Source organism: Ursus arctos, unplaced genomic scaffold (genome assembly GCF_023065955.2).
Source record: "Ursus arctos isolate Adak ecotype North America unplaced genomic scaffold, UrsArc2.0 scaffold_37, whole genome shotgun sequence".
Taxonomy (NCBI): Eukaryota; Metazoa; Chordata; class Mammalia; order Carnivora; family Ursidae; genus Ursus; species Ursus arctos.
The window spans coordinates 18,044,758-18,071,841 of NW_026623053.1; the positions used below are offsets into that span (position 1 = coordinate 18,044,758).

Below are 27,084 nucleotides of genomic sequence, written 5' to 3' on the forward strand. Positions count from 1 at the left end.
CCTTTGGTTTCTCTCCCACTGGTTCTATCAGTCTTGCGAGCCTTTCAATGCCACCTACATCGAAAGAATCTGTTTCTGATGCTTCCAACTGAGAACATTGATCAAATCACTTGAAGACCTGGGTAACCTCCTCTTTGCTTCCACCTAGAGATGAACTTTGTTGCTTTAAAAAGTAAGAGGCGGGAAGTTAAGTATATAGGTAATGTGGTACAAGTTATCACAACTTCAAATAAACCAAATGAATAGAGTTATTTCCCTTTTAAATTGGAATCTGGCTGTCAGTACAGCTATTTTAGAGAAGCAAGTATGTACTACCATAGTGTTCATCACCACGCCTTGGAAGTAGACCTGGGTGTAGGGAGTGAAGGGACAAATATGAAGATACCTTCCATCCTCACCTTACCTGTCTGCAGCAAGTGACATGTGTGTGCCTACCCCAGGGGAAGAGAAAGGACTTGAAATTATGACCAAGGAGTCTTTCTCCACATGAAATGCCCTTTGCATCCACTGGGCAATTTTAACTCCTACCTTTCACTTTAGGCTATTTTATGGAAATACTGCCTTCTATTTTAAATCAATTTAATCTGCCCTCTCCTCACTCCAACTCCATAGTGCAAATTTACTTTCTGTGTCTTTTATGTCATGTATTATTGTTATTTATGTACACACCAATATATATATTTGTCCAGACTGTGAATACCTAAGTGATCAGGGTCAAGTCTTACTTGTCTTTCTATTTTTAGTAAGATGGATCGAATGAATGCAGAATCTGTCCTATCAGATCATAAACAACTTGGAGGCAAGATTATTTATCTTGTGCCTTTTTATTCCTCACATCACCCTGCATAATTCCTTGGACTTAGTAGTCATTCCTTAAATAAATATTTGTTGAATGATATAAATTAAAATATGCTTACTCTTAGAGACCTGAATTTTATTATTGAAGTATTTATTTGTTATTAAATGATGTGTGAGATTAGGAGGATTCAAGAACATTCTTATGGTTTCTTCAGAAAATTTATCATTTCTACTCCCAGATCGATACAAGAAAATTTTGGAGGAGCTGGAATTTAGTGTGGAGAAAGGATAACTGAAGGCTGATAATTAATGCTCCTTTATGAGTGATATTAGTTATCCTTCATCTTAACTAATGAAAGTGTATGTGTAAATATTGCCTAAAATATAAATGTAGATTAGATGTTATTATTTGTAGACTTGTGTTAGGGGACTTACAGAGTTTCCTTCATTGACTTTGTTTAATAATAGGACAACCATTTCTTGGTGTGGGCTTATGACACCTGCTTCTAGTAAGCTCTTTATTTCTCCGTGATTCAGTAGTTTTTACAACTACTGTAGCAATGGTTCATGGGATGTGTCTTTTTAAAAAGTTTTTATTTTAATTCCAGTTAGTTAACATACAGTGTTATATTAGTTTCAGGGGTACATTATAGTGATTCAACACTTCCATACATCATCTGGTGCTCATCACAGCAAATGCATTCCTTAATCCCCAACACCTGTTTCACCCATCCTCCCACCCACCTCCCCTCTGGTAACCACCAGATTGTTCTCTATAATTAAGAGTCTGTTTCTTGGTTTCTCTCTCTCTCTCTTGATTTTTCCCTTTGTTTGTTTTGTTTCTTAAATTCCACACATGAGTGAAATCATATGGTATTGTCTGTTTTTTGACTTATTTCACTTAGTATTATACTCTCTAGCTCTATCCACATTGCAAACGGCAAGATTTCATTCTTTTTTATGGCTGAATAATAATCCATTATTAATTAATAATTAATTAATGGAATATTAATACCACATCTTCTTTATCCATTCACCAATTGATGGACATTCGGGCTGCCTCCAAATCTTGGCTGTTGTAAATTATGCTACCATAAACATAGGGGTGCGTGTATCCCTTTGAATTAGTGTTTTTGTATTCTTTACCCAGTAGTGAGATTGCTGGATCACGGGGTAGTTCTCTTTTTAGCTTTTTGAGGACTCTCCATACTGTTTTTCAGAGTGGCTGCAGCAGTTTGCATTCCCACCAACGGTGCACGAGTGTTCCTTTTTCTCCACATCCTCACCAATATCTATTTTGTCTTATGTTGTTGATTTTAGCCATTGTGACAGGTGTGAGGTGAAATGGCGTATGTCTTTTAAAGTTGCTGATGTAAGTAATGAAATGTTAAATGGTGATATTTCATGATGTACGTGGAATAATAATGTGAGACGAAGAAGGGTATATTAAGTATTTTCTAGTATATATTGTTAATGCACATATTTTTGTTTTGATTAAAAATCCAGCACAAAATACTTCACTTTTTAATGGATTTTCTTAAACAAAAAGGCTAACAAAAATTATGTAATAACAGGTAATAAGGAAGAAAACACATACTTGCCTAAATAAATGGTAATTATGTGATTTTGAGATCTTAGGTTCTCTAGGAAATGTCATGAAATACCTGAAGAGCTTGAGTTTTACCTTTAGAGCCTTTTTCAGTTATGTATTTCTTGGCAACAAATTACCCCAAACCTTAGCAGCTTAAAATAGTGAACATTTGTTATTTTATATGGTTTCTGTGGGTCAAGCATCCAGGGTCAACTTAACTATGATTCTGGCTTGAAGTTCCTCATGGGGTTGTCATCAAGATCTTGTCGGCTCTGCCATTATTTGAAGACTCAGTTGGGGCTGGAGGATCTCAATCACAAGACTGGCAGTTTGGTGCTGGTAGTTGGCAGGAGATCTCAGTTTCTTACCATGTGGCCTCTTCATTGGACTGCTTGAGTGTTAACACAACGGTTGGTTTCTCCTAGGGTGAATGATCTAAGAGAGAGCAAGGTGGAAGTTGCAGTATCTTTTATGACATAGCCATATACTATCATTTCTGCTATATCTTATTGATTATATAGATTAGCCCTATTCAGTGAGGAGGGGACTACTCAGTGGCATGAGTACAAGGAGGTGGAAATCAGCGGGGACCATCTTAGGACACTGGCTACCAGAGCCTTTTCGTAATAAGATCTGCAGATGTTACAACAAATGTTTTTGCTGAATATTAGGGTAGGTTAATTGTATGTTAACTTGTTGAGTTTTAAATTTTTTGAATGATTTTACATTAGAAGACATTTAAGAAAATTAATTTAACTTATTATTTGATTTAGGAACAGCAAAAACTAATAGAGTTTCTCAGAGTTAGTGTCATTTGAGAAACCATAAGAAAAATGTTTTCATCTTTCTTCAGATTGTGTCTTGGAAGGTTTAGTGTTACAAATTCCTGTTGACTAAATAAGCAAAAGGGGTATAAAGAGGTATAAAAACTTTCAGAGTGAATTGACACAGGCACATAATTATTCAGGTGGTCTTATATTAAGATATAAAATGAGAACCACTGTTCTTCCTTCCCTCTTTCTCTGCCCCCAGCCCTAGAATCAATCCGCCTCTTCCCCAAATTTAGTTTTCAGTGGCATAATTGGAACTGGTGCATATTCTGGTATTTATACTCTTATTCTCATCTCTCTTTATAAACTGAATGAATTTGTGTTGAACTTGGATCCCGCACATAATTATTACGCTTGCTTGAATACATTGCTTTGGATTAAAACAATAATTTCTAGGTTGTCATTCTAATTTCCCTAATTAGATTGTAAACTTCTTGAGGAAAAGCACCTTGTCTCATACTTCTCTTGGATTCCTGGCCCTAAAGCCCTGTAGCACAATAGTGGTCACATAGCTGGTCCTAATTCACCAAATAGTCAGTGCTTAATTCAAAGGAATGTCACATCTGATATGGTATATACCGTAACCTAGAAGCAGACATATTCACTAAAATTTATCTATAGGTTTCTGAAAGAAAAAGCCCACATTTGTGTTGCCTTCCTTGGTATGAACGTTGAGGAATAAAGGATAGTGCATTGTTTGACTGCAGGCTTGATCATATTCTGGAAATATTTTTCTGATTGCATCTGTTTTAGGCAACCTGGATTACACAAGCTTTTCATGAATGTTTCAATATTTTTTTTTCAAAAAGTTCTATATAGTTTTATGTAATAGAGCACCTATCAGAAGAGTGATATAAAAAGTGGAAATCTACTTGAAACACAGTGATTCTGGAAATATTTGTAGCATTTGTTTTGTTTTGCTTTTTTTTCTTTTTTTTGAATAGGCTTAAGGAATGGACTGTATTCTGTTAGGACTTTGTGAAAAAGATACCAACATATTTAGTTATAGATAGTGTCTGTAGCAATTTTGCTATTTAAATTTATATGTCAGCCATTCAAATTCTGTTTTTTTTAATCATATATTTTTTAGAACTGACAGTTTACTGAATACAGGGTCCAGCCATCCAGAACAATCATATAAAATGTTTTTTTTTTTTTTTTAAAGTCAAATGTGGTTGAGAATGATTGCAAAGCAGCCCTGACACATTCTTGGGCTCGTAAGCAGGATTCTACAGGCCGATGCCGGCAGGGTTTTGCCTGCGGGAAGCAAGAAAAAGTCGATGCAAATCAGGGCAGTTTCTCAAGAGAATAACCTGTGTGGACAAGTATTTGTTTAGGGTCATAAAAATGTCTTTTCTTTCCTTCTTTCTGAAACTTGAACTTCATAGTAAGTTATTTAAAGGCAGGGCACCTTGAATAAGTGCTGATGAACTCATAAAAGGGTATGTGTTAGAAACACTGTTTTGGCGCACCTCTTTGCAGCCAGTGTCTTTTGGGAAGAACCTGGATTGCATGAGGAAGAATAGGGGGGCGGGAAGTTGCTCTCCCCACTTCTCTTCTTTTGAAGATGATTGAAAAAATACTGGGCCTGCCTAACAGGCCAGAGGAACACTGCTTCTTCTGTTGCTGCTCCATCTGCTTGAAGCAGTTTAGGGGAAAGACCAGGGACTCTGTTTGTTTTGAATAGTACGCATCACACTTTGGGGCTCCGAGCTCTGGTTTCAGTGGCTGAAATTTGGGCTTCCTTCAGACTTCACTGATCTTTCAAGTTCCTTCCAGCTCTGACATTCTGGATTCTAAGCTAGACACCGGAGGTAGAAAGTGCTCTGTGAACACGTGAAAAATGTATCCAGGATTGTCAAGCTGGACTGCTCAGGGCTTTATAAATTTTCAGGTATCTAAAAATGTGTTCAACACTGTGCCAGACCATGTGAGAGACGTAGAAATATGTTCCTCATGGTTGTTTCTGACCCAGGGAGACAAGATGGAATTAATCATGCGTGTTAGGCAAAAGACAGCAGCAGTAGTTCCCCCCTATCCTCAGGGCTGCTTTCTGTGGTTCCAGTTACCCACACTCAACCACAATCTGGAAGCAGATGATCTTCCTTCTGACATACTCTCAGAAGGTCAGTAGTAGACTGACGCTGCGTCACAATGCCTACGTCGTTCACCTCACTTCACCTTATCACGTGGACATCATCTCGTATACTCGCAGGAAGGTGAGTACAGCTTAGTAAGATATTTTGACAGGGACCATATACACATGACTTTTATTACAGCATATTATAATTGCCCTATTTTATTATTAGTTATTGTTGGTAATTTCTTACTGTCCCCACTTTATAAATCAAACCTTATCATAGGTATGTCTGTATAGGAAAAAACACTATCCACAGTTTCAGGTGTCTTGGATCATATGCCCTACGGGTAAGTAGGGACTACTGTAATTGTATTTTTTTTTAAAGCTTTTATTTATTTATTTGACAGAGAGACAGCCAGCGAGAGAGGGAACACAAGCAGAGGGAGTGGGAGAGGGAGAAGCAGGCTTCCTGCTGAGCAGGGAGCCCGATGCGGGGGCTCGATCTCAGGACCCTGGGATCATGACCTGAGCCAAAAGCAGATGCTTAACGACTGAGCCACCCAGGTGCCCCACGTAACTGTATTTCTTTTAAAAATTTTCTGTGAGTTTTTCTTAGTCCCAAATCCAAAATTTCTGATTCAAGTCCATTTTTGTATCTTGGTAAAGTTATTTTTAGTCTTTCTTACCTTTCTTAAGGTACTGTTTTGGTAGTTTATATATTTTTTGTTGCTTTTGTGATTTTGTTCCTTTTTTCATTTTTTTCTTTTTTTAAAGTAAGCTCCATGCCCAATGTGGGGCTCGAACTCATGACCCTGAGATCAAGAGTCACACGCTCCACTGACTGAGGCTGCCAGGCACCCCCTGCCTCTTTTCTCATTTCCTAATTTTGGGTTTTGATAATGGATTTACTGCTAAATAACATTATTTCTAATACTTTTGCAATTGATTCTTTTGGGGCCTAAAGTAACAGAGTCAAGACTTGAATCCAAGCAATCAGACTATAGAGCATGATAGAGCATGTGTGCTGAACCAACTTATCGTACTGCCTTCCGTGTGATTTTTACTGGAGACTACCATGGAGATGATTATATGCTTCTCTTTTTTTGACTTATTAATTAATGAATTTCCTATGGTTAAATGAAGCAACTATTTTACTATTTTTTTTCATTTGACTTATGAAATTGTGTATTTCCTAAAGTTAAATGAAACATTGTTTTAACTCTCACGTGTTACCTCCACATCCATTTATTATATTCATAAGGAAAACTGTCTCTCATTTTCTTTTCATGCAGTGTCTTTATTTGGCTTTGGTATGAGAGTTATGCTGGCCTGTAGAGTTAGGAAGTGTTCCCTCTCTTTTATATTTTGGAAAAGTTTGAGAAGGACTAATGTTAAATATTCAGTAGAATTCATCAGGGAAGCCATCTGGTCCTGGACTTTTCTTTGTAAGGATGTTTTTGATTACTGATTCGATCTCTACTTGTTATAGGTCTGATCAAATGTTCTACTTTTTCTTAGGTCAGTTTTAGTAGTTTACTTGTCTTTTTAAACAGAATTCCTGACATTCACACTCAGTTTTGTGAGTCATTTTAAGATTATTTAGACTATTACTTATGTTTAAAGGGTGTCATTGCATACCACCTTTACTTATTTATTTTTTATACTTAACTTTCCATTTTGGAGCCCTTAATTGCATCTTCAAATAATTTTTCCAGAAGGTAAGTACATGTGTGGTGTGTTTTCTGAGTATGTGATCCTCACTGCAAAGGAGCTATGCCGAGTTCTGAGCCAAGAAGGGAGGATGTCCCTGTTCTCTACTTGGTGTAAACCCATTGTCAAGGAGTTCTTGTGTGTCTCTTGGCCTCATAGAGTCACCTGTGAAAAGTGTTCCTTCAACTTCTGCCTGTAGAAACTTCTTAGGATGAGGGGCCAGGGCTTAAGATAGATTCTGCTGTCTTCCCAATCCACACTATCCTCCCACTGTTGTCTGCCTGAAGCACCTTCTTGGATTTTCTGCCCAAATTGACCATTTCTGATGCCAGATTATTGTTTCCAGAATATGTCAGAATACCTTTTTTTTTTTGTACACAAACTCAGACATCAGCTATATTTCTAAAATATTTTAGACTATGTTTATGTATGCTTTTACTTTACCTGATTCTTTCTCCTGGAATATAACTATGCAAAACTTTTAACTTATTTTCAGGTTTTTGTTATTGTTGTTGGGTTTGTGTGTGTGAATCAATTAAGTCATTTTTCTAATAAGCTACAGACTTTGCTTGTATTTCATTTACTTTTGTCTTCAGAAACATCAGTTATCCCCATATTGTCTCTCTGTTGTCTCTCTTTGATTTTACCACTATCTTCCTGCTGCTTCTCCCATACCCTCTTTGGTCATTTCCCTCTATATTTTGGAAGATTTTATTATTTTTCTTCTACCTTCTGATTTAATTTTCTTTATCAATATTTTAGAAACTCTGCTTTTGGGGTGTCTGACTGGCTCAGTTGGTAGAGCACTGAACTCTTAATCTTGGGGTCGTGAGTTTGAGCCCCATAGTGGGTGTAGAGATTACCTAAAAAAATTAATAAAAGCTAGCATTTAGAAAAATATAAAAACTCTGCTTTTAAAAATATGTTTAAATATTTTAATACTATCACAGTTTATTTTCCTTCAGGGCTTCCTATTTCATTCAGTTTGTTTCATTTTTACTTTGCTGTTTTTCAACTCATTCTCTTTATGCTATATGAATTTCTGTATGTTTTGATAGAACTCATATCTTCTTACATCTTTCGAGCACATCATCAATTTATTAAAACTTATTCCTTTGAAGTTTCAAGGTGTTGTCCCCATTCCTTATCCTGTGATGTTTTTCATAGGCCTTAACTTGTCCTCTTCTCTTGGGGTGTCTGGGTGGCTCAGTCAGTTAAGCGTCTAACTTTGGCTCAGGTCATTCAGCCTCAAGTCGGGCTCTGTGCTAAGCTGGGAGTCTGCTTGTCCCTCTCTCTGCTCCTCTCCTTCTTCCCCACTCACTTTCTCTCTCTCAAGTAAATAAATAAAATATTTTTAAAAAGTTGTTCTCTTCTCTTTACTCATGCATTAAATAAATGTAGATGTTTATGAACTGAGCGGGTTTGCGGATAGGTTTAGCCTGCATTCTTTCCCAGAGACTCATCTGTCAAGTAGGTTGACTTGCCTGGCTCTGAGTCTCATTTCCTGGTTCCAGTAAGCTTTCACTATGGAAACTCTATTTCAGTGTTAGTGGCATCTTCTTCAGTACCCATGGTATGGTGTTCTGAAATGTGGAGTAATGAAAAGCATGAAAAGCTGTAGGTTTCTTTTTGCACCATTTGATTTCCTTATTTATTTTACTGTATATTTTTTTACTTATTTTCTTAGCAGTTACCTTTGGGATTACAATTACCATCTTAATTTATAACAATCTGGTTCAGATTCATACCAACTTAATTTTAATAACATACAAATATTTTGCTTCTATATTGCCCCTCTCTTTGCAATGCTACTGTCATTTACATGTCATTACATGTTTATACTTTATGTATCCATCAAAATGTATTTATAATTATTGCTTTATGCATTTGTCCTTTAACTCATATAGGAGAAAAAAAAGAATTACGGACAAAAAATTCAATATTGTCTTTTGTATTTGCCTATCTGGTTACTTTTACCAGTGCCCTTTATTTTTCACGTGTATTTGAGTTATTATCTAGTGTCCTTTCATTTTGGCCTGAAGACTTCCGTTAGTATTTCTTGTAGGGCAATTATGATAGTGACAAATCCTTTATGTTTTGTTTATTTTGGAGTGTCTTTATTCCTCCATGATGTTTGGAGGATACTTTGGCTGGATTTAGAATTCTTAGTTGACAGATTTTTCTTTTAGCACTCCAAATGTGTCATCCTTCTGCCTTCTAGCCACAATAACTTCTGATGAGAAATCAGCTGTTAATCATATTGAGGATCTCTTATATGTGATAAGTTTCTTTTCTCTTGCTGCTTTCAAGATTCTCTCTTTGTCTTAATAGATTAACATTTTGTTTAGAATGTGTCTGATTTATTGGATATGTAGATTAATGTACTTCATCAGCTTTGGGAAGTATTCTGCCATTATTTCTTCCAACACCCTTTCTGCCCTCCCCTCTTCCTCTGGGACTCCCATTTTGTTTGTTGGTATTCCATAGATCTCTAAGACTCTGTTGACTTTTCTTCATTCTTTTTTCGTTTTGTTCTTCAAATTGGATAACCACAGTGGATCTGTTTTCAAGCTCTTTTTTTTTTTCCTTCTAGATCTGTTCAAATTTACTACTGAGGACCTCTATGGAATTTTTCATTTCAGTTGATGTACTTTTGAACCCCAGAATTTTTATTTGGTTCATTTCATAACTTCTAGTTCTTTATTGATATTATCTATTTGATGAGACATTACTGTCATACTTTCCTTCATTTGTTTTGACATGGTTTCCTTTAGCTCTTTTAACATATTTAAAAAGGTGATTTAAAGTGCTTGTGTAATTGGTCTGATCTCTGGGCTTTCTAAAAGTTGGTTTCTATTGATTGTCTTCTTTCCTGTGTTGAGCCATGTTTTGTGTTGTTTTGCATGTCTCATATTTTTTTGGTTGTTATAAACTGGATGTTTATTTATTTATTAAAATATTTTATTTATTTATTTGAGAGAGAGAGAGAGAGGAAGAGAACATGAACTGGGGGGAAGGGGGAGAAGGAGAGGGAGAGGTAGACCCCTTGCTGAGCGGGTAGGCCAGTGTGGGACGCACTCCCAGGACCCTGGGAGCATGACCTGAGCTAAAGGCAGACACTTAACTGACTGAGCCAGCCACCCAGGCATCCGTAAACTGGACATTTAAAATTATGTAATGTGATAATTGTGGAAATAAGATCCTTCTTTTCCCCTAGGGTTTGTTATTATTGCTGTTTTCTGTTGTTGTCATTGTTTTTATTGCTGCCATTTAAAAAAATGAGTGACTTTCTTGAACTACTTTTGTAAAGTCTATATTTTTTGTTTTGTGTGGCCACTGGAATCTCTGCTTGGTTGGCTTAGTGGTCAGGTAATAATTGAATATAGATTCTCTTGAATGCCTGGAACCAGTGTCTCTTAGATTTTGCTGAGGGGTTCTTATGTGTGTTGGGGCATACCTCAGTACCAGGCAATTTACAACCCTGCATTTGTCCTGACTTCCAGCTTGCCTAGAACCTCAGTGTTGTCAGAGGTGAAAACTTAGGGCTTCTAATCTTTTCTGAGCATATGTACAGCCCGTGGTGTGCATATCAGTGTAGTATAGGGACCTGACAATTAGCTTTTTTTTGATTGTAATGTAAGTGCCTGACATGAAGCTTTTGATTGCTGAGGCATTCATTTAGAAGACATCCGTCTTGAATAAACACATTGCCAACTACACAGCTAGATAAAGAACCAGGCTGCCCTTCTCATGAAGTTCCCTTTTTTTGGAAAGTTCTGGTTGCCTAGATAACCATTTGACTGATTGCTTGCATTTTCCTTCCTGTGCTTTATTTTTATTTATTTATTTTTTATAGTGATTTTTTATTATGTTAGTCACCATACAGTACATCCCCGGTTTCTGATGTAAGGCTCGATGATTCATTAGTTGTGTATAACACCCAGTGCACCATGCAATACGTGCTCTCCTTACTACCCATCACCGGTCTATCCCATTCCCCCACCCCCCGCCCATCTGAGGCCCTCAGTTTGTTTCTCATAGTCCATAGTCTCTCATGTTTCATTCCCCCTTCTGATTACCCCCCCTTTCTTTATCCCTTTCTTCCCCTACCGATCATCCTAGTTCTTATGTTCCATAGATGAGAGAAATCATATGATAGTTGTCTTTCTCTGCTTGACTTATTTCACTTAGCATTATCTCCTCCAGTGCCGTCCATGTTGCAGCAAATGTTGAGAATTCGTTCTTTCTGATAGCTGAGTAATATTCCATTGTATATATGGACCACAACTTCTTGATCCAGTGATCTGTTGAAGGGCATCTCGGCTCCTTCCATGATTTAGCTATTGTGGACATTGCTGCTATGAACATTGGGGTGCATATGGCCCTTCTCTTCACTATGTCTGTATCTTTGGGGTAAACACCCAGTAGTGCAATGGCTGGATCATAGGGTAGCTCAATTTTTAACTTTTTAAGGGACCTCCACACTGTTTTCCAGAGTAGCTGTACCAATTTGCATTCCCATCAACAATGTAGGAGGGATCCCCTTTCTCCACATCCTCTCCAACAATTGTTGTTTCTTGCCTTGTCTATTTTTGCCATTCTAACTGGCGTAAGGTGGTATCTCAGTGTGGTTTTGATTTGAATTTCCTTGATGGCTAATGATTTTGAACATTTTTTCATGTGTGTGTTAGCCATTTGTATGTCTTCATTGGAAAAGTGTCTGTTCATATCTTCTGCCCATTTTTTGATTTGTTTATTTGTTTCTCGTGTATTGAGTTTGAGAAGTTCTTTGTAGATCTTGGATACCAGTCCTTTATCTGTAGTGTCATTTGCAAATATAGTCTCCCATTCCGTGGGCTGCCTCTTAGTTTTTCTGACTGTTTCCTTGGCTGTGCAGAAACTTTTAATCTTGATGAAGTCCCATAAATTCATTTTATCTTTTGTTTCTCTTGCCTTTGAGGATGTATCATGAAAAAGGTTGCTTTGGCGGATGTCGCAGAGGTTGCTGCCTATGTTCTCCTCTAGAATTTTGGTGGATTCCTGTCTCACATCGAGGTCTTTCGTCCATTTGGAGTTTATTTTTGTGTATGGTGTGAGATAGTGGTCAAGTTTCATTCTTTTGCATGTAGCTGTCCAATTTTCCCAGCACCATTTATTGAAGAGACTGTCTTTATTCCACCGGATGTTTTTTCCTGCTTTATCAAAGATTAGTTGCCCAAAGAGCCGAGGGTCCATTTCTGGGTTCTCTATTCTGTTCCATTGGTCTATGTGTCTGTTTTTGTGCCAGTACCATGCTGTCTTTGTGATCACAGCTTTGTAGTACAGCTCGAAATCCGGCATTGTGATGCCCCCAGCTTTGTTTTTCCTTTTCAACAGTTCTTTGGAGATTCGGGGCCTTTTCTGTTTTAAATACAAATTTAAGGACTATTTGTTCCAGTTCTTTGAAAAATGTCCTCGGTATTTTGATCGGGATAGCATTGAAAGTGTAGATTGCTCTGGGTAGCATGGACATTTTAACTATGTTAATTCTTCCGATCCATGAGCATGGAATATCTTTCCATCTTTTTGTGTCTTCCTCAATGTCTCTCAAGAGTGATTTATAGTTTCTAGAATATAGGTCCTTTATGTCTCTGGTTAAGTTAATTCCAAGGTAACGTATGGTTTTGGGTGCTATTGTAAATGGGATGGATTCCCTAATTTCTCTTTCTTCGGTCTCGTTATTCATGTATAGAAATGCAACTGATTTCTGAGCATTGATTTTGTATCCCGCCACGCTACTGAATTGCTCTATAACTTCTAATAGTTTCCTTCCTGTGCTTTAATTCCCATACTTATATTTTAAATTCACTGATAAAGAGTGAAACTGCTAAACCCTGGGCACCCCACCCTCAACTCCAATAAAGTCAGAACCCCAGGTCCATGCGCTCGCTCTCTCTCCCTCCCTCTTTCTCTCCTCACAAACTCACTGTGTGCTCTTAGGCATGCCGTGTACCCTTTAGAACTCATAAGTAATAAACCTTGTTTTTTCAAAGTTCCCTGATAGCTGTTGCTGAGGTTCGTTTTGTAGTCATAATAAGAACTATAGGGCTGGTCCAGCCACAACACTTGCTGTGGTTCGGTAATGTCTGTGGGGGCTCACCACAAATAGTGTGGGCCCAGGTGGGTGCCCACCATCATTTTCAGTTGATAACATCAGTATTGAGAGGTTAAGACTGACCCTAAACAACCAATACACATTCACGTGGCTGAAAGTTACTAAAATATTTATTTTATTGTTATCTTTATTTTTCAAGGCTACTGCTTAGCTGGATTGTAGATTATGGGAATAGGGCAAGTTAGAACACAAAAAATACTGTTCTTACCAACATTCATTAGTAATCATTGAATTAGTGCTCCCTGGGTTGCTATAAACCTTTCAACAATCAATTATGAGACATACAAATAAACAAGGAAGCATGACCCATAGAAAAGAAGAAACTCTTCTTGAAAAAGCCCTGGCATTGGACTCTAACTAGACAAATACTTGAAGTTTTCATATATTTTTGTCTTTATATTTACTTTATTGGGTGGTTTGGAGTTACTATTTTTGGCTATTATTTATTTATTTTTATTTTTGGCTATTCTGATGCCATTTTAACCTGGCTTTTCCTGCTTAGCGTAATGTTTTTGAGATTCACTCATTTTATATATTAGTAGCTCATTTTTTATTTAAGAATGGAATCTTAACTGGTTATTGCTGGTATGAAATTTTATTTGTTGACTTTATTAGATATGCTAGTTTTTTTTTCAGTTAATTTTCTTTTTTCCACCAAATATACGGTTATATAATCTATTAAAAGTAACATTTTGGACTTCTCCCTTATGTTACTTATACTATTTCTTTTAATGTTGCACTGGGTCTCATCTGTCTAATGTTTTATTATGAAATACATTTGGTGCAGGAATCTGCAAATATCTCTTGTGGGGTTAAGTTTTTTTCTATTTCTAGTTACTCTTTACTCAGATATAGGTGTTGAATTTTATTGATGGTTATCCTTAGCAGTTAGTGAGTTGATCATTTGAATTTCCATGTTAATCTGTTAATCTCATAAACTAGGAATGAATTATCCATGCAGTTTTGGGAAAAATTTCCTTGGTCAAGATTTATTGTTTCTAAATATGCTCATTATTTTCATTTGCAAATATTTTATTTTTTAAAAAGGATTATTTATTTATTTATTTGAGAGAGAGAGAGAGTCAGGCAGGGGGAGAGGGAGAAGCAGGCTCCTGCTGATCAGAAAGCCTGATGCAGGGTTTGATGCCAGAACCCTGGGATCATGACCTGAGCCAAAGGCAGATGCTTAACCGACTGAGCCACCCAGCCACTCATTTGTAAATATTTTAATGGGGATTTTTGCATTTATGTTCACAAGTAAGGTAAACTATAGGTTTATTTATTAAGATATTTCTAATCCATCTTTGATATTGCTACATTACCTAAATGAAATGTGTTGAGAAATTTCTTTATTATGAAATATTTTCAGTTGTAGAACAAGTGTTCATCACTCAGATTTTTCAAAATTTAATATTTTTGTCATATTCACTTCAGATTGTTTAAATAAATAGAAAATTGCAAGTAAAGTAGAGATCCCCTTCGTACCTCTTTCCAATCAATCTCTCCCTCCTCAGATGTGAACAATATCATGAATTTGGTGTTGATTATTGTCAGGTTTTTATACTTTTATCATATATTTATAAATCTATGAGGTTGTCAAGAATTTTTTTGCAGGATTTCACATTTACTCTTTAGTTAGTATATTTATTTTATTTAATTTATTTTTAAAGATTTATTTATATATTTGGGGAGGGGAGAGAGAGCACAAGTGGGTGGGGCAGAGGGTGAAGGAGAGAGAATCACAAGCAGACTCCATGCCAAGTGTGGATTCTGGAGTACCCTGGGATCATGACCTGAGCCGAAACCAAGAGTTGGACACTTAACTGACTGTGCTACCCAGGTGCCCTGAGTTAGTATATTTATGAAAAGCTAAGTTTCAGGAGCCAGATAGTCTTGGTTTGAAATTCCCAACTATAATAATGAAATTTTCTATTTCTCTTTTGAGTTTTGTTAGTTTTTAAGAAAACGTCCTTGGAAGCATGGTCATTAGTGTATACTTGTATGTCTTCTGAGGGACTTGACTCTTGTATTATTATGAAATCCTCTTTCTTTTGCTAATATTTTTTGTTTTGAAGTGAAGTCTGTCTTTTCTGATATTAATATAGTCACTCCAGTTTTCTTATGATTAATGTTTGTATGTTATAACTCCCTTCATCCTTTTACTTTTTTTTTTTTTTTTAAAGATTTTATTTATTTATTTGACAGAGATAGAGACAGACAGCAAGAGAGGGAACACAAGCAGGGGGAGTGGGAGAGGAAGAAGCAGGCTCATAGCAGAGGAGCCTGATGTGGGGCTTGATCCCATAACGCTGGGATCACGCCCTGAGCCGAAGGCAGACACTTAACCGCTGTGCCACCCAGGCGCCCCCATCCTTTTACTTTTAGCCTATTTTTGTCTTTATACTTAAAGTAGGTTTCCTATAGCAATCATATTGCATGATCTTGTCTTTTTCTGCAGTGACAATGTTTGTCTTTTAACTGGAGTGCCATTTACATGTAATTATCGATAATGTTGGGTTTATTTTTACTATCTTGCTATTTGGTTTCTATTTGTCACGTTCGTTTGTCTTTTCCCCCTCTTTACTTGTCTTCTTTTAATTATATTTTTTAGCATTTTATGCTATTTTGTACTAATAGCTTATTTACCTCTTTATTGTTTTAGTGGGTGTTATGGAATTTACATTGTGCATATTTAACTTATATCCCTATAAATAATACACCATTTCACAGATAAGAACTTTACAGAAGTATATTTCTTTTCCTTTCTCCCATCATTGTGCTATTATTAATGCATACTTCACATCTATGTATGTTATAAAACATTATTAATTTTATTTAAACCATCCATTATATTTTTAAAAAATCTTAAAAAGGAGAAAAATATCTTTTTTATTTATACACGTTTTAATTATTCTACTACTTATTTCCATTGTGTGCACTCAAGTTTTGATCTAATATCATTTTGCTTCTGCTCAAAGAATTTCCTTTAACATTTCTTGTAATGTAGGCTTGATGTCAATTAATTTTTTTACCTTTTGCTTGCTGAAAAATTTTACCTTCTGCTTTGAAAGATATTTTTGCTGGATATAGAATTTTATGTGGACAGTATTTTTTTTTTTCAGTACAGGTACTCTAAATACATTGCTTCATTGTCTCCTGGCCTATGTAATTCTGATAGGAAGCCTGCAATGTTAGTTTGTGGTAATTAGTTGCCAGTAATTTTTAGTTTCTTTGTACTTAATGTTTCTCTGGATGCTTATACATTTTTTTTTATTACTAGTTTTCTTAATTTTGATTACAATGTGCTTGGCATGGTGTTCTTTGTGTGTTTCTGCTTGAAATTCATAGAAATTTTTGCATCAAGGGGTTTATTGTTGTCATCTATTTTGGAAAATTTTGGCCATTTTTTGGTACACATATTTTCTGCTCCCTTCACACTGCCCTTTCCAGGACTCTAATTAAATATTACGTTAGACTGAGTATTAATTTTCTTTCAGTTTTTATTTCTCTCTGTGATTCATTTTGTGTTGTTTCTATTGCTATGTCTTCAAGTTAACAAATATTTTCTTCTATAATTCTACTCTGTTATTAATGCCACTCAGTGAAATTTTTATTTCAGATGTGTTTTATCTAGATATTCCATTTGATTCTGTTTTTATTTTTTTATTTTTATTTTTAAAAAATTTTTATTATGTTAGTCACCATACAGTACATCCTTAGTTTTTGATGTAGTGTTCCATGATTCATTGTTTGCTTAAAACACCCAGTGCTCCATGCAATATGCGCCCTCCTTAATACCCATCACTGGCCAATCCCAATCCCCCACCTCCCTCGCCTCTGAAGCCTTCAGTTTGTTTCCCAGAGTCCACAGTCTCTCATGGTTCATTCCCCCTTTTGTTTACCCCCCTCTTCATTTTTTCCTTCCTTCTTCTACCGATCTCCCTGCTATTTCTTATGTTCCATAAATGAGTGAAACCATATGATAATTGTCTTTCTCTGCTTGACTTATTTCACTTAGCATAATCTCCTCCAGTCCCATCCATGTTGCTGCAAATGTTGGGTAATCGTTCTTTCTGATGGCTGAGTAATATTCCATTGTATATATGGACCACATCTTCTTAATCCATTCGTCTGTTGATTCTGTTTTTATATCTTACATTTGTTCCTCATTGTATTTACATATGTGAACATTTTAATATTTATATTAGAAATTTCAAGATCCTTATCTGCTAATTCCAACATATCTGTCCTTTATGGGTCTTTTTCTAAAGATTTTTCTCCTGGTCATTTATGCTTCTCCACATGATTAGTAAAATTTGATTGAGTGCTGAACATTGTGAATTTTACATTGTAGAATATAGGATTTTGTTGTCTTCCTTTAAGAAGTGTTGGAGTTTGTTCTAATAGTCTGTTAAACTATTTGAAGATCAGCTTGATATTTTCAAGTATTATTTTAAAATGTTAAAGTCTTAAGAAGCCTTTATTCTAGAGCTAATTTAGAATCACTAGTGATGTCTGACTCTTCTGCGGTTTATAATTAATGTACCATGTATTCAACATATCTGGTGGGAGAGCTGATGATTCCTAGCCTTTGTGAGCTTTGGGAATTGTGGTTATAGCTCTTTGGTAATTGGTTTTTTTTTCCCCCATGGCAGTTTATTTTTGTCTGCTCTCATGGGTTTCACTGTTGTATGAACAGATTGGTATTCAGTTGATAACTCAAATGCCTGATGCAGATTTCTGGAGCTCTTTTTTGATGCTGTTCCTTCCTCTCCATACTATGCCTTACAAATTCTACCCTCTTTGTCTTCCCCTTACTCTAATTTCTGTTTCTTCAACTTAGTGAGATACCTGGGTTCTGTATTGTTTCCCCCCCCACCTTGTGTTGTGGTCTGGGAATTGTGAAAGGCAGAAATCTGGGTTGATTTGCCTCTTAACCTTTTTTGGTTTCCATTTTCTTAGTCATTATAGTTGTGCACTGCTTGTTGCCCAATCCTAAAAGAGTTATTCTTATATTTTGTCCCACTTTATAGTTATTTGTGATAAAAAGGCAGAAGTAGAAGCCAATAGCCTCAGTTGGATCTTTTTAATGAAGCAAAGAAAAGTAGTGTTTTAAAGTACAATGAATGTTTATATCTTGCTATTGATGTTATTAAAGTCTAGAGGAGAAAGGGGCTGTCAAAAATCATGTAGTTGAATCCCCATTTTAAAGATGATAAAACCGAAGTGAGGAGGAGCAAAATAACTTCCCTGTTGATACTTGGTCTGTGACTTTACAGTTTGGGCAGGAGCTGGGTCTCTTTATTTGTTGTTAGATGTCGTGGTGTGCTGTCTTCTTACCACTTCAGCTGAATGAGATTTTATCATAGCAATTAGCATTAGTAATGATAAAAATGATAGTACCAATTATACTCATGAAAATTTTAAGTACATTCATATTCCTTCTTGCTTTGGGTTAAATTTCAGTTTTGATTTTATCTTTTTAGTGCAGCCGTTTAATAGCAGTGTTTTACAGAATCTGTACCTTTATCTTATTGTCTTATTAAATCTGATGTTATATCTATAGATATCAATAATTTAAAAAGCCATGAAACTGGAATAATAAACAAAATATTTTTATTGTTTCTTTTGTTTTATATTTCCCAGTTACTGCGTAATATTACCTAGCTTAAATTTCTCTTTTATATATTCCTTACTGATTAAATGACTGGAATTTGACTGCACTGAATAATATACCTCTATGATATTAAAAACTGGCATTGTTTTAATTGTTTTCTTTTTCTTCTTCAAGGACGTATCTTTAATGGGGAAGGCGTACTGGCACAAGCCATCTCCAGTGCAAGCAGAGCAAGGATTACAGATAAATCTTGAGGAACCTCAAGTGGTAAAGTCTTTAATAAAAATCCTCCTTGCCTGTTTTGATGTAGTGGTTTGTCTCTTGTTGCTTGAATGCTTATCTAGATAGTTAAAAAAAAAAACCTCCTCTAATTTATTTTAGAAGTGTGCTTAACTCTAAGAACATCTAATCCAATATCACATTGGGAGTCTTGGCTATTTTGGCTCACCGTTGCTGCCTATCATAGACCTTCTGTGCTAAGGCTCAAAACTCTTTTCAGAAGAGAAAGATTTTAACAATTCCTCTGGTCTAGACATTTAGATTCAGAAGGTATTTGGGGAGTTAAATTAAAGGTTATTAGCTTCTAAGAAAGCATCATCTTATTTTTTATTTAGGTAGAAAAATTATTTATAGCATTTGTAGAGAAATATGGACTGTTGGTGACAGAAGCTTCCTTTCATACATTACTGGCAAAGTATTTATAGGATTCAAAGCAATCAGAATATATTCCCTATGGATAGGACATGTCTGCTTGTGTATAGAAATCCACAGTTACATAAAACAAATCATAGTACCATGATAATTTCCTTTATAAAGGATTTGTAAAATACGATTAAATAGCAAGCTCCTTTAGTTCCTGAATATATGAGTACACATACATAAAAATTCAGATTGCACTTCATTTTTATCATAATATGTTACGGTTAGAAAATATATGGAATCTTTTCACAAAAGCCATGGATCTTACAATGGTAGTGTTGTACTGGTTGAACTACCAGAGTTTGAAATGCTTCTGGGTTGAGACCATGCCTTTTTTCTGCTTTGTATTTTCATGTCTTACCTCAAGACCCCACATGTGTGATGCTAATATGTAGATACATCAATTTTGAAGCCTTACCACATATACTTTGGACATAAAACCGACATCTAGGGTACCTTCCTCTAGGGAACACCATTTACAGGTAGATATCGAAACTTCTGATATGTAAGCTTCTAATAGGTACAGTAAACTGAAAATACAAAATTAGTCAGGTATAGAAAAATAGAAGTTCTTCATTAATACCATTTGACTTAAGACCATTCACTACATTCATGTAAAGTATAAGAAAAGATACCATTGAGTGAAGCATGGGAGACTATGGACTCTGAGAAACAAACTGAGGGCTTCAGAGAGGAGGGGGGGTGGGGGAATGGGATAGACTGATGATGGGTAGTAAGGAGGGCACATATTGCATGGTGCACTGGGTGTTATACGCAACTAATGAATCATCGAACTTTACATCAAAAACCAGGGATGTACTGTATGGTGACTAACATAATGTAATAAAAAAACATTAAAAAAAAAAAAAGAAAAGATACCATTTTCCAGGAAAATATGAAAAAGGCCAAATATCAGGTACTTAACTTAGACATCATCTTGACTATTTAAAATAAAGATTTAAACAAAAATATTGATTTCCTTGTAATTCTTTTTTTTTTTTAAAAGATTTTATTTATTTATTCAGCAGAGATAGAGACAGCCAGCGAGAGAGGGAACACAAGCAGGGGGAGTGGGAGAGGAAGAAGCAGGCTCATAGTGGAGGAGCCTGACGTGGGGCTCGATCCCGTAACGCCGGGATCACGCCCTGAGCCGAAGGCAGACGCCCAACTGCTGTGCCACCCAGGTGCCCCAATTTCCTTGTAATTCTGTGGGAACCATTGTCTCAGCTTTGACATTTACAAGCAATCACTGGACCTCTTCTGGCCACTGGCTTTTGTTTTGTTTTGTTTTTTCCTTAAGATTTATTTATTTATTTTAGAGAGAGAGAGGGACAGAGAGAGGGAGAGAGAGGGCGTGCACATGGGGGGAGGGGCAGAGGGAGAGAGAGGGAGTCTTAAGCAGACTCCAAACTGAGCATAGAGCCTGACACGGGACTTGATCTCATGACCCTGAAATCATGACCTGAGCTGAAACCAAGAGTCAAATGCTTAACTGACTGAGCCACCTAGGCACTCCTGGTCACTGGCTTTTTAAGAAGTAAAATACCTTTTAACTTGATACCTGGTCATGGTAAAGTCTCTTCTGTGATATCTCTCATTCCAGACACTCTGCCAGAGAGCAGAACTCTATCTGTCCATGCTACCTGTCCCTTAGACTTCTAGAAGCTTCCTGGGCTGAGATTTATCTGCGGAACACGGGCCAATATGCTGTCATCTGGTTGTGCCAGCATCCTACCCTAATGGCAGCCTCACTTGTGAACATCTCAGTGCCACAGGTCAGAGGTCTCTTAGTTCTTTGATGCAACTTATTTTCTTTAAGTACCCACCATTTCAAATATAGTAGTTTTTGAATCATCATGGAGAATGATTTCCTCACGTACTTATTTAAAAAAATCAAAGAGTTTAGTCACTCGTTCCTTTTCCTACAATGTGGTAGGCGTTGTTTAAGACATGGTTAATACAAAGATAAAAAGACAGTTCTTGACCTTGAGGAACTCATTGTATGGAGTAGACCAGTACATAAAGAGACGAAGTCTAATACTGTTTAATGAATATTCTAAACAGAGACTAAGTACATAGCAGAGAAAAAAATTGATATAATTTTCTTTCATTTATTTATTCATTCACTTGTTCACAAATAATTGCAGATGGTATAAACACACTAAGTACTTGAGATATAAAGATAGGTAAGACACAATTTCTTTTTTAAGGAATTCTCAGACTTTAAAGTTTTAAAGTACTTAAAATTTGTGGTCTCAGGGTGCCTTTAAACTCTTTTTTTTTTTTAGAGTTTAAATATTCTTTTTTTTTTTTAATTTAAATTCAATTGATTAACATATAATGTACTATTGGTTTCAGAAGTACAGCTCTATGGTTCATCAGTCTTATATAATACCCAGTGCTCATTACATCACATGCTCTCCTTAATGTCCATCACCCAGTTACTGGAGGATGCCTTTAAACTCTTGAAAAATATTTTAAGGACCCAAAGGAGTTTTTGTTTATGTGGATTGTGTTAACCGAGTCCATTGATCTACCTTGCTCTTTGAATGGCTGTTTAACCCCTGCATGCTTTTGTAATCTCATGTGTTCATCATATGAAAAGTATTGGCTCACTATTTCACCCACTACTGCTTTTCCATCATCAGTGCAAGTGTGAACACAGTGAAAAAGGCAAATGAGGCTTAGTATTATTATGAAAATAGCTTTGACATTGCAGATCCCCTGAAAGGATCTCAAAGACTGTCAGGAGTCTGTGGACCACACTTTGAGAAGTGTTAGTCAATTGGGAGTAGGAGAAAGAGGGTAGGAGAGTGTAGTTTGGATTCAAGTTGTCTAGGCTCAAACAGAGCACTGCTACTTACTCTCACTGTGACCTTCGGCAGGTTTCATAACTTTTGCAAGCCTCAGTTTCTTCATCCACGAAATGGGGTTACAAACAGTTTCTGCTTCACGGAGTTGTGGTGAAGATTAAGCTTAAATGAGACAATGGTCATATATGTCGATGATTAGGCTATGATAATGAATACTTAGACAATTACAATACAGTGTGATGCATGCTGAAACAGAGGCAGGGCACAGAGCAGTGACATGTCAGTAAAGGCTTGGTGGCAGAAGGAAGGCTGGGCAGAGTCCTGAAGAGGGTCAGTTGCAGCTATAGGATTGCCATTGCCCTCTCCTCAAGCTTCTCTTCCTCCGTTTTCTGTTTTGGAGGGTGGTACCTTCATCTGTTCAGTCTCCCAAACCAGAACGCTGGGAGTGTGTGTTGCAGCCAGGAGAGGAGAAATTGGAAAGGAAGTGAGTGATTAACAGTGCCAAATCTATGGATCATGGAATGAATGAGCTGACAAGCACAGGGCCCATAACACGTATTGCCCGAGTGTATCTATTCTGCCATTTTATGAAAAAGATTTTATTAACCCCCCTTTTTACCAGTGAGGAGAATGAGGCTAAAAAAGGATTAAGTAACTTGACCAAAATCACACTTCTATTAATCAACAGATCCAGGTTGAATAATGTCCCATCTAGTTACAAAGCTTTTACTCCTTTCGCAGCACCATCCAATAAATAGTTTTATAGAAATATGAGCTCCAGATTAAAGTTTCATTTTACAAATGGAAATTTCTTGGTTTAGCCATCCCTTTTTTTTTTTAATAAGATCACTTTTATTTTTTTTATTTTTTATTTTTTTTTTAAAGATTTTATTTATTTATTCGACAGGATAGAGACAGCCAGCGAGAGAGGGAACACAAGCAGGGGGAGTGGGAGAGGAAGAAGCAGGCTCATAGCGGAGGAGCCTGATGTGGGGCTCGATCCCATAACGCTGGGATCACGCCCTGAGCCGAAGGCAGACGCTTAACCGCTGTGCCACCCAGGCGCCCCTAGCCATCCCTTTTTGCATAATAAAGCTATATAGTATTTGGTGCTGTATTACATCTTTACCCTTTATTTTACTTATTAGCAAATGGATGCATCAAAGAACAAAGTTATGCAATTGCATTTTCAAGTCATTCTCTAGAATTCGGATTTTTATATAAATCAGACTGGTTTTATCATGTTAATTTGAGGCAGTGAAGCTTTAATTGCCAGTATTCCATAATCCCAAATAGTTTTGGTTTAAAATTGGGTAATATCAAAATATGGCTATAAAGATACTTTACCTAAGACTTGGTGAGATACAGATTAAGTCAGTGAGGCATTTTTAAGGAACACAAAATAGTTTTAAGAGTGATGTTTTGTGAGAGTTTTTCATTAGGGCTTGGGATGGAGTGGGGTGTCTGGGTGGTCTTCTTGAGGCCTTGGGTCAGCTCTTCTTTGAGGACTTGAAGTCAGGCTTTTGAAAGAGCATCTGGTTAGCAGAAATCCCATTTCTCAGGACCAAAGAACCTCAGAGGTCAGATGTTTCAGTGGGCCTTGATTCTGTGTGAGTATGAGGTGAAGTCAGGGTAAGATTGGTATCTTACGATTTCCTTAGAGTTGGTGTGTAGTAACTGTGGGGTAGCTGTATTTTCTGAGACAAGAGCCAGAGAAAATAATTTGTTAGGCTTTACATTGTTCTTAAGTCAATTTGAATTTCTCTTTCTAAATCTTCAGAGGAGACATACTACCTTTGCTTAATTTCAGTCATGCATTTTTATCATCATTTCATGGTTAGAAAGAAACATTGTGTGACTTAAAACTTTGGAAGGACCAATAAGAAGAACATTCTTGTACATTTATGTTTTCCCACAGAATGTGCTTGAGGAACTTCCTAAAACTATCTCAAGTATTTTCCAACTCGAACAAGAGGATGTGTTAGAGTGGGGAGTCTCAGAAGCAGAAAGCACAGTATTTAAGTCTCAGGAAACTCTGGAAGTTCGACCAGTGGATGAATCAAGTAAACCTTTGAAAGACGAACAGCCCACAGGTGATTCCAAAGCAGCCAAATGGGTGTCTTTAAAGGTAAAACACTATTTGTATTGGAAACAGTTACGATTGTTGGGGATGTGGAAGTGTGAAGAAATGGACCAGGCAAGGGCCACGGCATGGAGGTGGGTTCACCCTGAAAAAGGGCCTTGTATTTGCAAATTGCTCATTTGGGAAAAGGGGACATCTGTGTGTTGAGGGCTTTTAGTCTCAACCTTAATTACAACTCTGGGGAGAGAAGACACATTTATAAGGAGGGAAGGAACCCCAGGGCTTCAGAAATTGACCAAGAGCCCTCCCATTACCATTTTGAGGGAGTCTCCCAAGGACAAGGACTGGGTGAATTTTGTGTATTTTATAACATTGCCCCGTTTAGGTTTATCCTAACCCTAAGTCTTTTCCTATTGTGAGAATGTCTCTCAGATTCATTTTATATATGTATAATTTAAATAATTTTTTACCGTATCTGTGTTTTACCTTACTACTATTCACTTAGTACTTTTCTTTAATTTGAGTTATCTTTTGACTTTAATGAGCTTATTTAAAATGGGTACATTATTATTAGGATTTAAAAAAAGCCATTTTTCCCTAAACCACAAAATATTATCTTGATTATCACCACGGATCCTCTCTCTAACTGACTCAAATGGTTACCACTTCTTGGGTAAACCTTCCCTCTCCTGTTGGGTCCCCTCTCCCCATGGAAGACCATGTTCTTGCTATGCTTCACCCATGTCAACTGGCCATTCTTCAACTTGTGTCCAGAATTCCCAACTCTGAAACCTTGGGTTTATTTGTGACCTCCCCTTCCCTTGCCTTTCACCCCCAATGAGTCTCCAAGGTCTAGATTCCTTCTAACATTATTGTTTGTAATTTTTTACTTCTCTTTTCCAGTTGCCTTCATCCTAGTCTGGGTCCTAGTGACCTTATATTCAGATTAACACAGTTGCCTCCTGGTTTTCTTCATTTCTCAAGTCCTACTTTCTTAAGTTCATCTTGCATGATGCTAGCATATTGATCTATTGGGAATAATGGGTAATAAGGAAGATGCACACATAATAATTGACCAGAGAAAATCCATGACTGCTGTGAAAGAGAAGGGACTTATCTTGTGATGGGCTACAGACTCCATCAGAAGTCATGCTATCTTTCTAAAGCATGCACTTGGGGTATGAAGTGAATCCTGCCAAGGTTAAGTGAACCCACTCATTGCTAAATACTCCAGGTGAATCCTGTCTTTCAGGCTGACACCTTCTAGTTGTGGAGCCCTTAGATAGCATCTTTTTCTTTCTTTCTTTCCTTCTTTTTTTAAAAGCAGTATCTTTTTCAAGATTTTATTCATTTATTGAGAGACAGAGAGGGAGAGACAGAGATAGCAAGAGAGAGCATGAGTGGGGAGGAGAGGGAGAAACAGGCCCCCGCACAGCAGGGAGCCCGACTCGGGACTCAATCCCAGGACCCTGAGATCATGACCTGAACTGAAGGCAGACGCTTAAACGACTGAGCCACCCAGGCGCCCCTTAAACAGTATCTTTAAAGACTACGGCATCTTGGTGAGAACGTGTTAGGCTGGTGGGCATGGATAGTGTTTTCATCCATACTCCTATCTGAACATTGGAACTTTGGAAATAAAATGTGAGCTATGAAATGTGTAAAAAAAACGACATGGATTTCTGGACAGTGATTTAACCACGATGGCCTGGCAGGAGTTCAAATCTCTCATTAGAAAAGTTCCATGTTGATTCTTTTGGATTGTTGTGGCTGCTATTAAATATTATTAAGAAATTACAGAAATTTATTTATTTTTGGTAGAAAGAGGCAAACTTCCTTAAGGTAACTAGCATTTACTGAGTATTTATGACATGCCAACCACTTTGCTAAGTGTTTTACATATATTATCCTACTTTTTCCTAAAATCAGATTTCTTAGCAAGACTGTATTCAAAGAAACTCATAAAGAAGATAAATAACTTGTCCAAGTACAAATATCTAGTTAGATTGTAGAGGCAGAAGTTGAACTGAGATGGTCTAATTCTGGAACCTTTACTCTTTACCCCTTTGCAAACAGTGCTCTTTCATAACAACAATTAACAGGTATCTGGTTAAGTACAAGAACAAATTCTCAGCTACAAAAATGACTAGGGATAGAGTGTCCCTCACAAAACTAGGAGGAATGGCTGGACAAGAAAAACTTGGGAGAATGGATTAAGAGAGGGCTAAACCAGAACCAGAGTGTTTCAAGAGGAGGAGAAGAGAAAAGCATAAAAGACTTTGTGGTCTCTTATTTTGGCATAGTGTGGGACATACTAGAAACGCCATAGAAAGGCAGTAGTCCTGTGACTCATCCCACCAAGTAGCTTGTATTTATTTGCATTATATAAGATCAGTTATAATCCATGAACTTCACTTTGAATGTTTGAGGCCATAAAAATTAGCATCTCTGGCATCTCTGGCACAGGAATGAGGAATAATACACTCCAGCAAGGCAGGCCAGACTGGGGGGGACAAGAAGACCTCTTTTGACACAGCAAATGGAAGCCGCACAGAGGCGTGTTAAAGGAGCAGTGCAGGACTTCCACCGCTCAGATATGTGCCCGAGGGTCTCATGGAGCAGGCAAGCAGAGAATTTGATTAGTCTTTATTGACCATTTCTACTCTTAGAAGCTCATTAGTATAATAAAGGTTATGAGGACTCTGTTCT

At 36.9% G+C, this 27,084-nt stretch overlaps 1 protein-coding gene across 1 annotated transcript in view; it reads left to right on the forward strand.

Moving 5' to 3' along the window:
- The window catches only part of TTC6 (tetratricopeptide repeat domain 6), a 190,640-nt gene that overhangs the window by 48,675 nt on the left and 114,881 nt on the right, over nucleotides 1–27,084 (forward strand). The window contains exons 3-4 of the mRNA XM_057306418.1: nucleotides 18,955–19,047; nucleotides 24,211–24,420. Of these exons, the coding sequence (XP_057162401.1) occupies nucleotides 18,955–19,047; nucleotides 24,211–24,420 (303 nt within the window). The remainder of the gene's footprint in view (nucleotides 1–18,954; nucleotides 19,048–24,210; nucleotides 24,421–27,084) is intronic.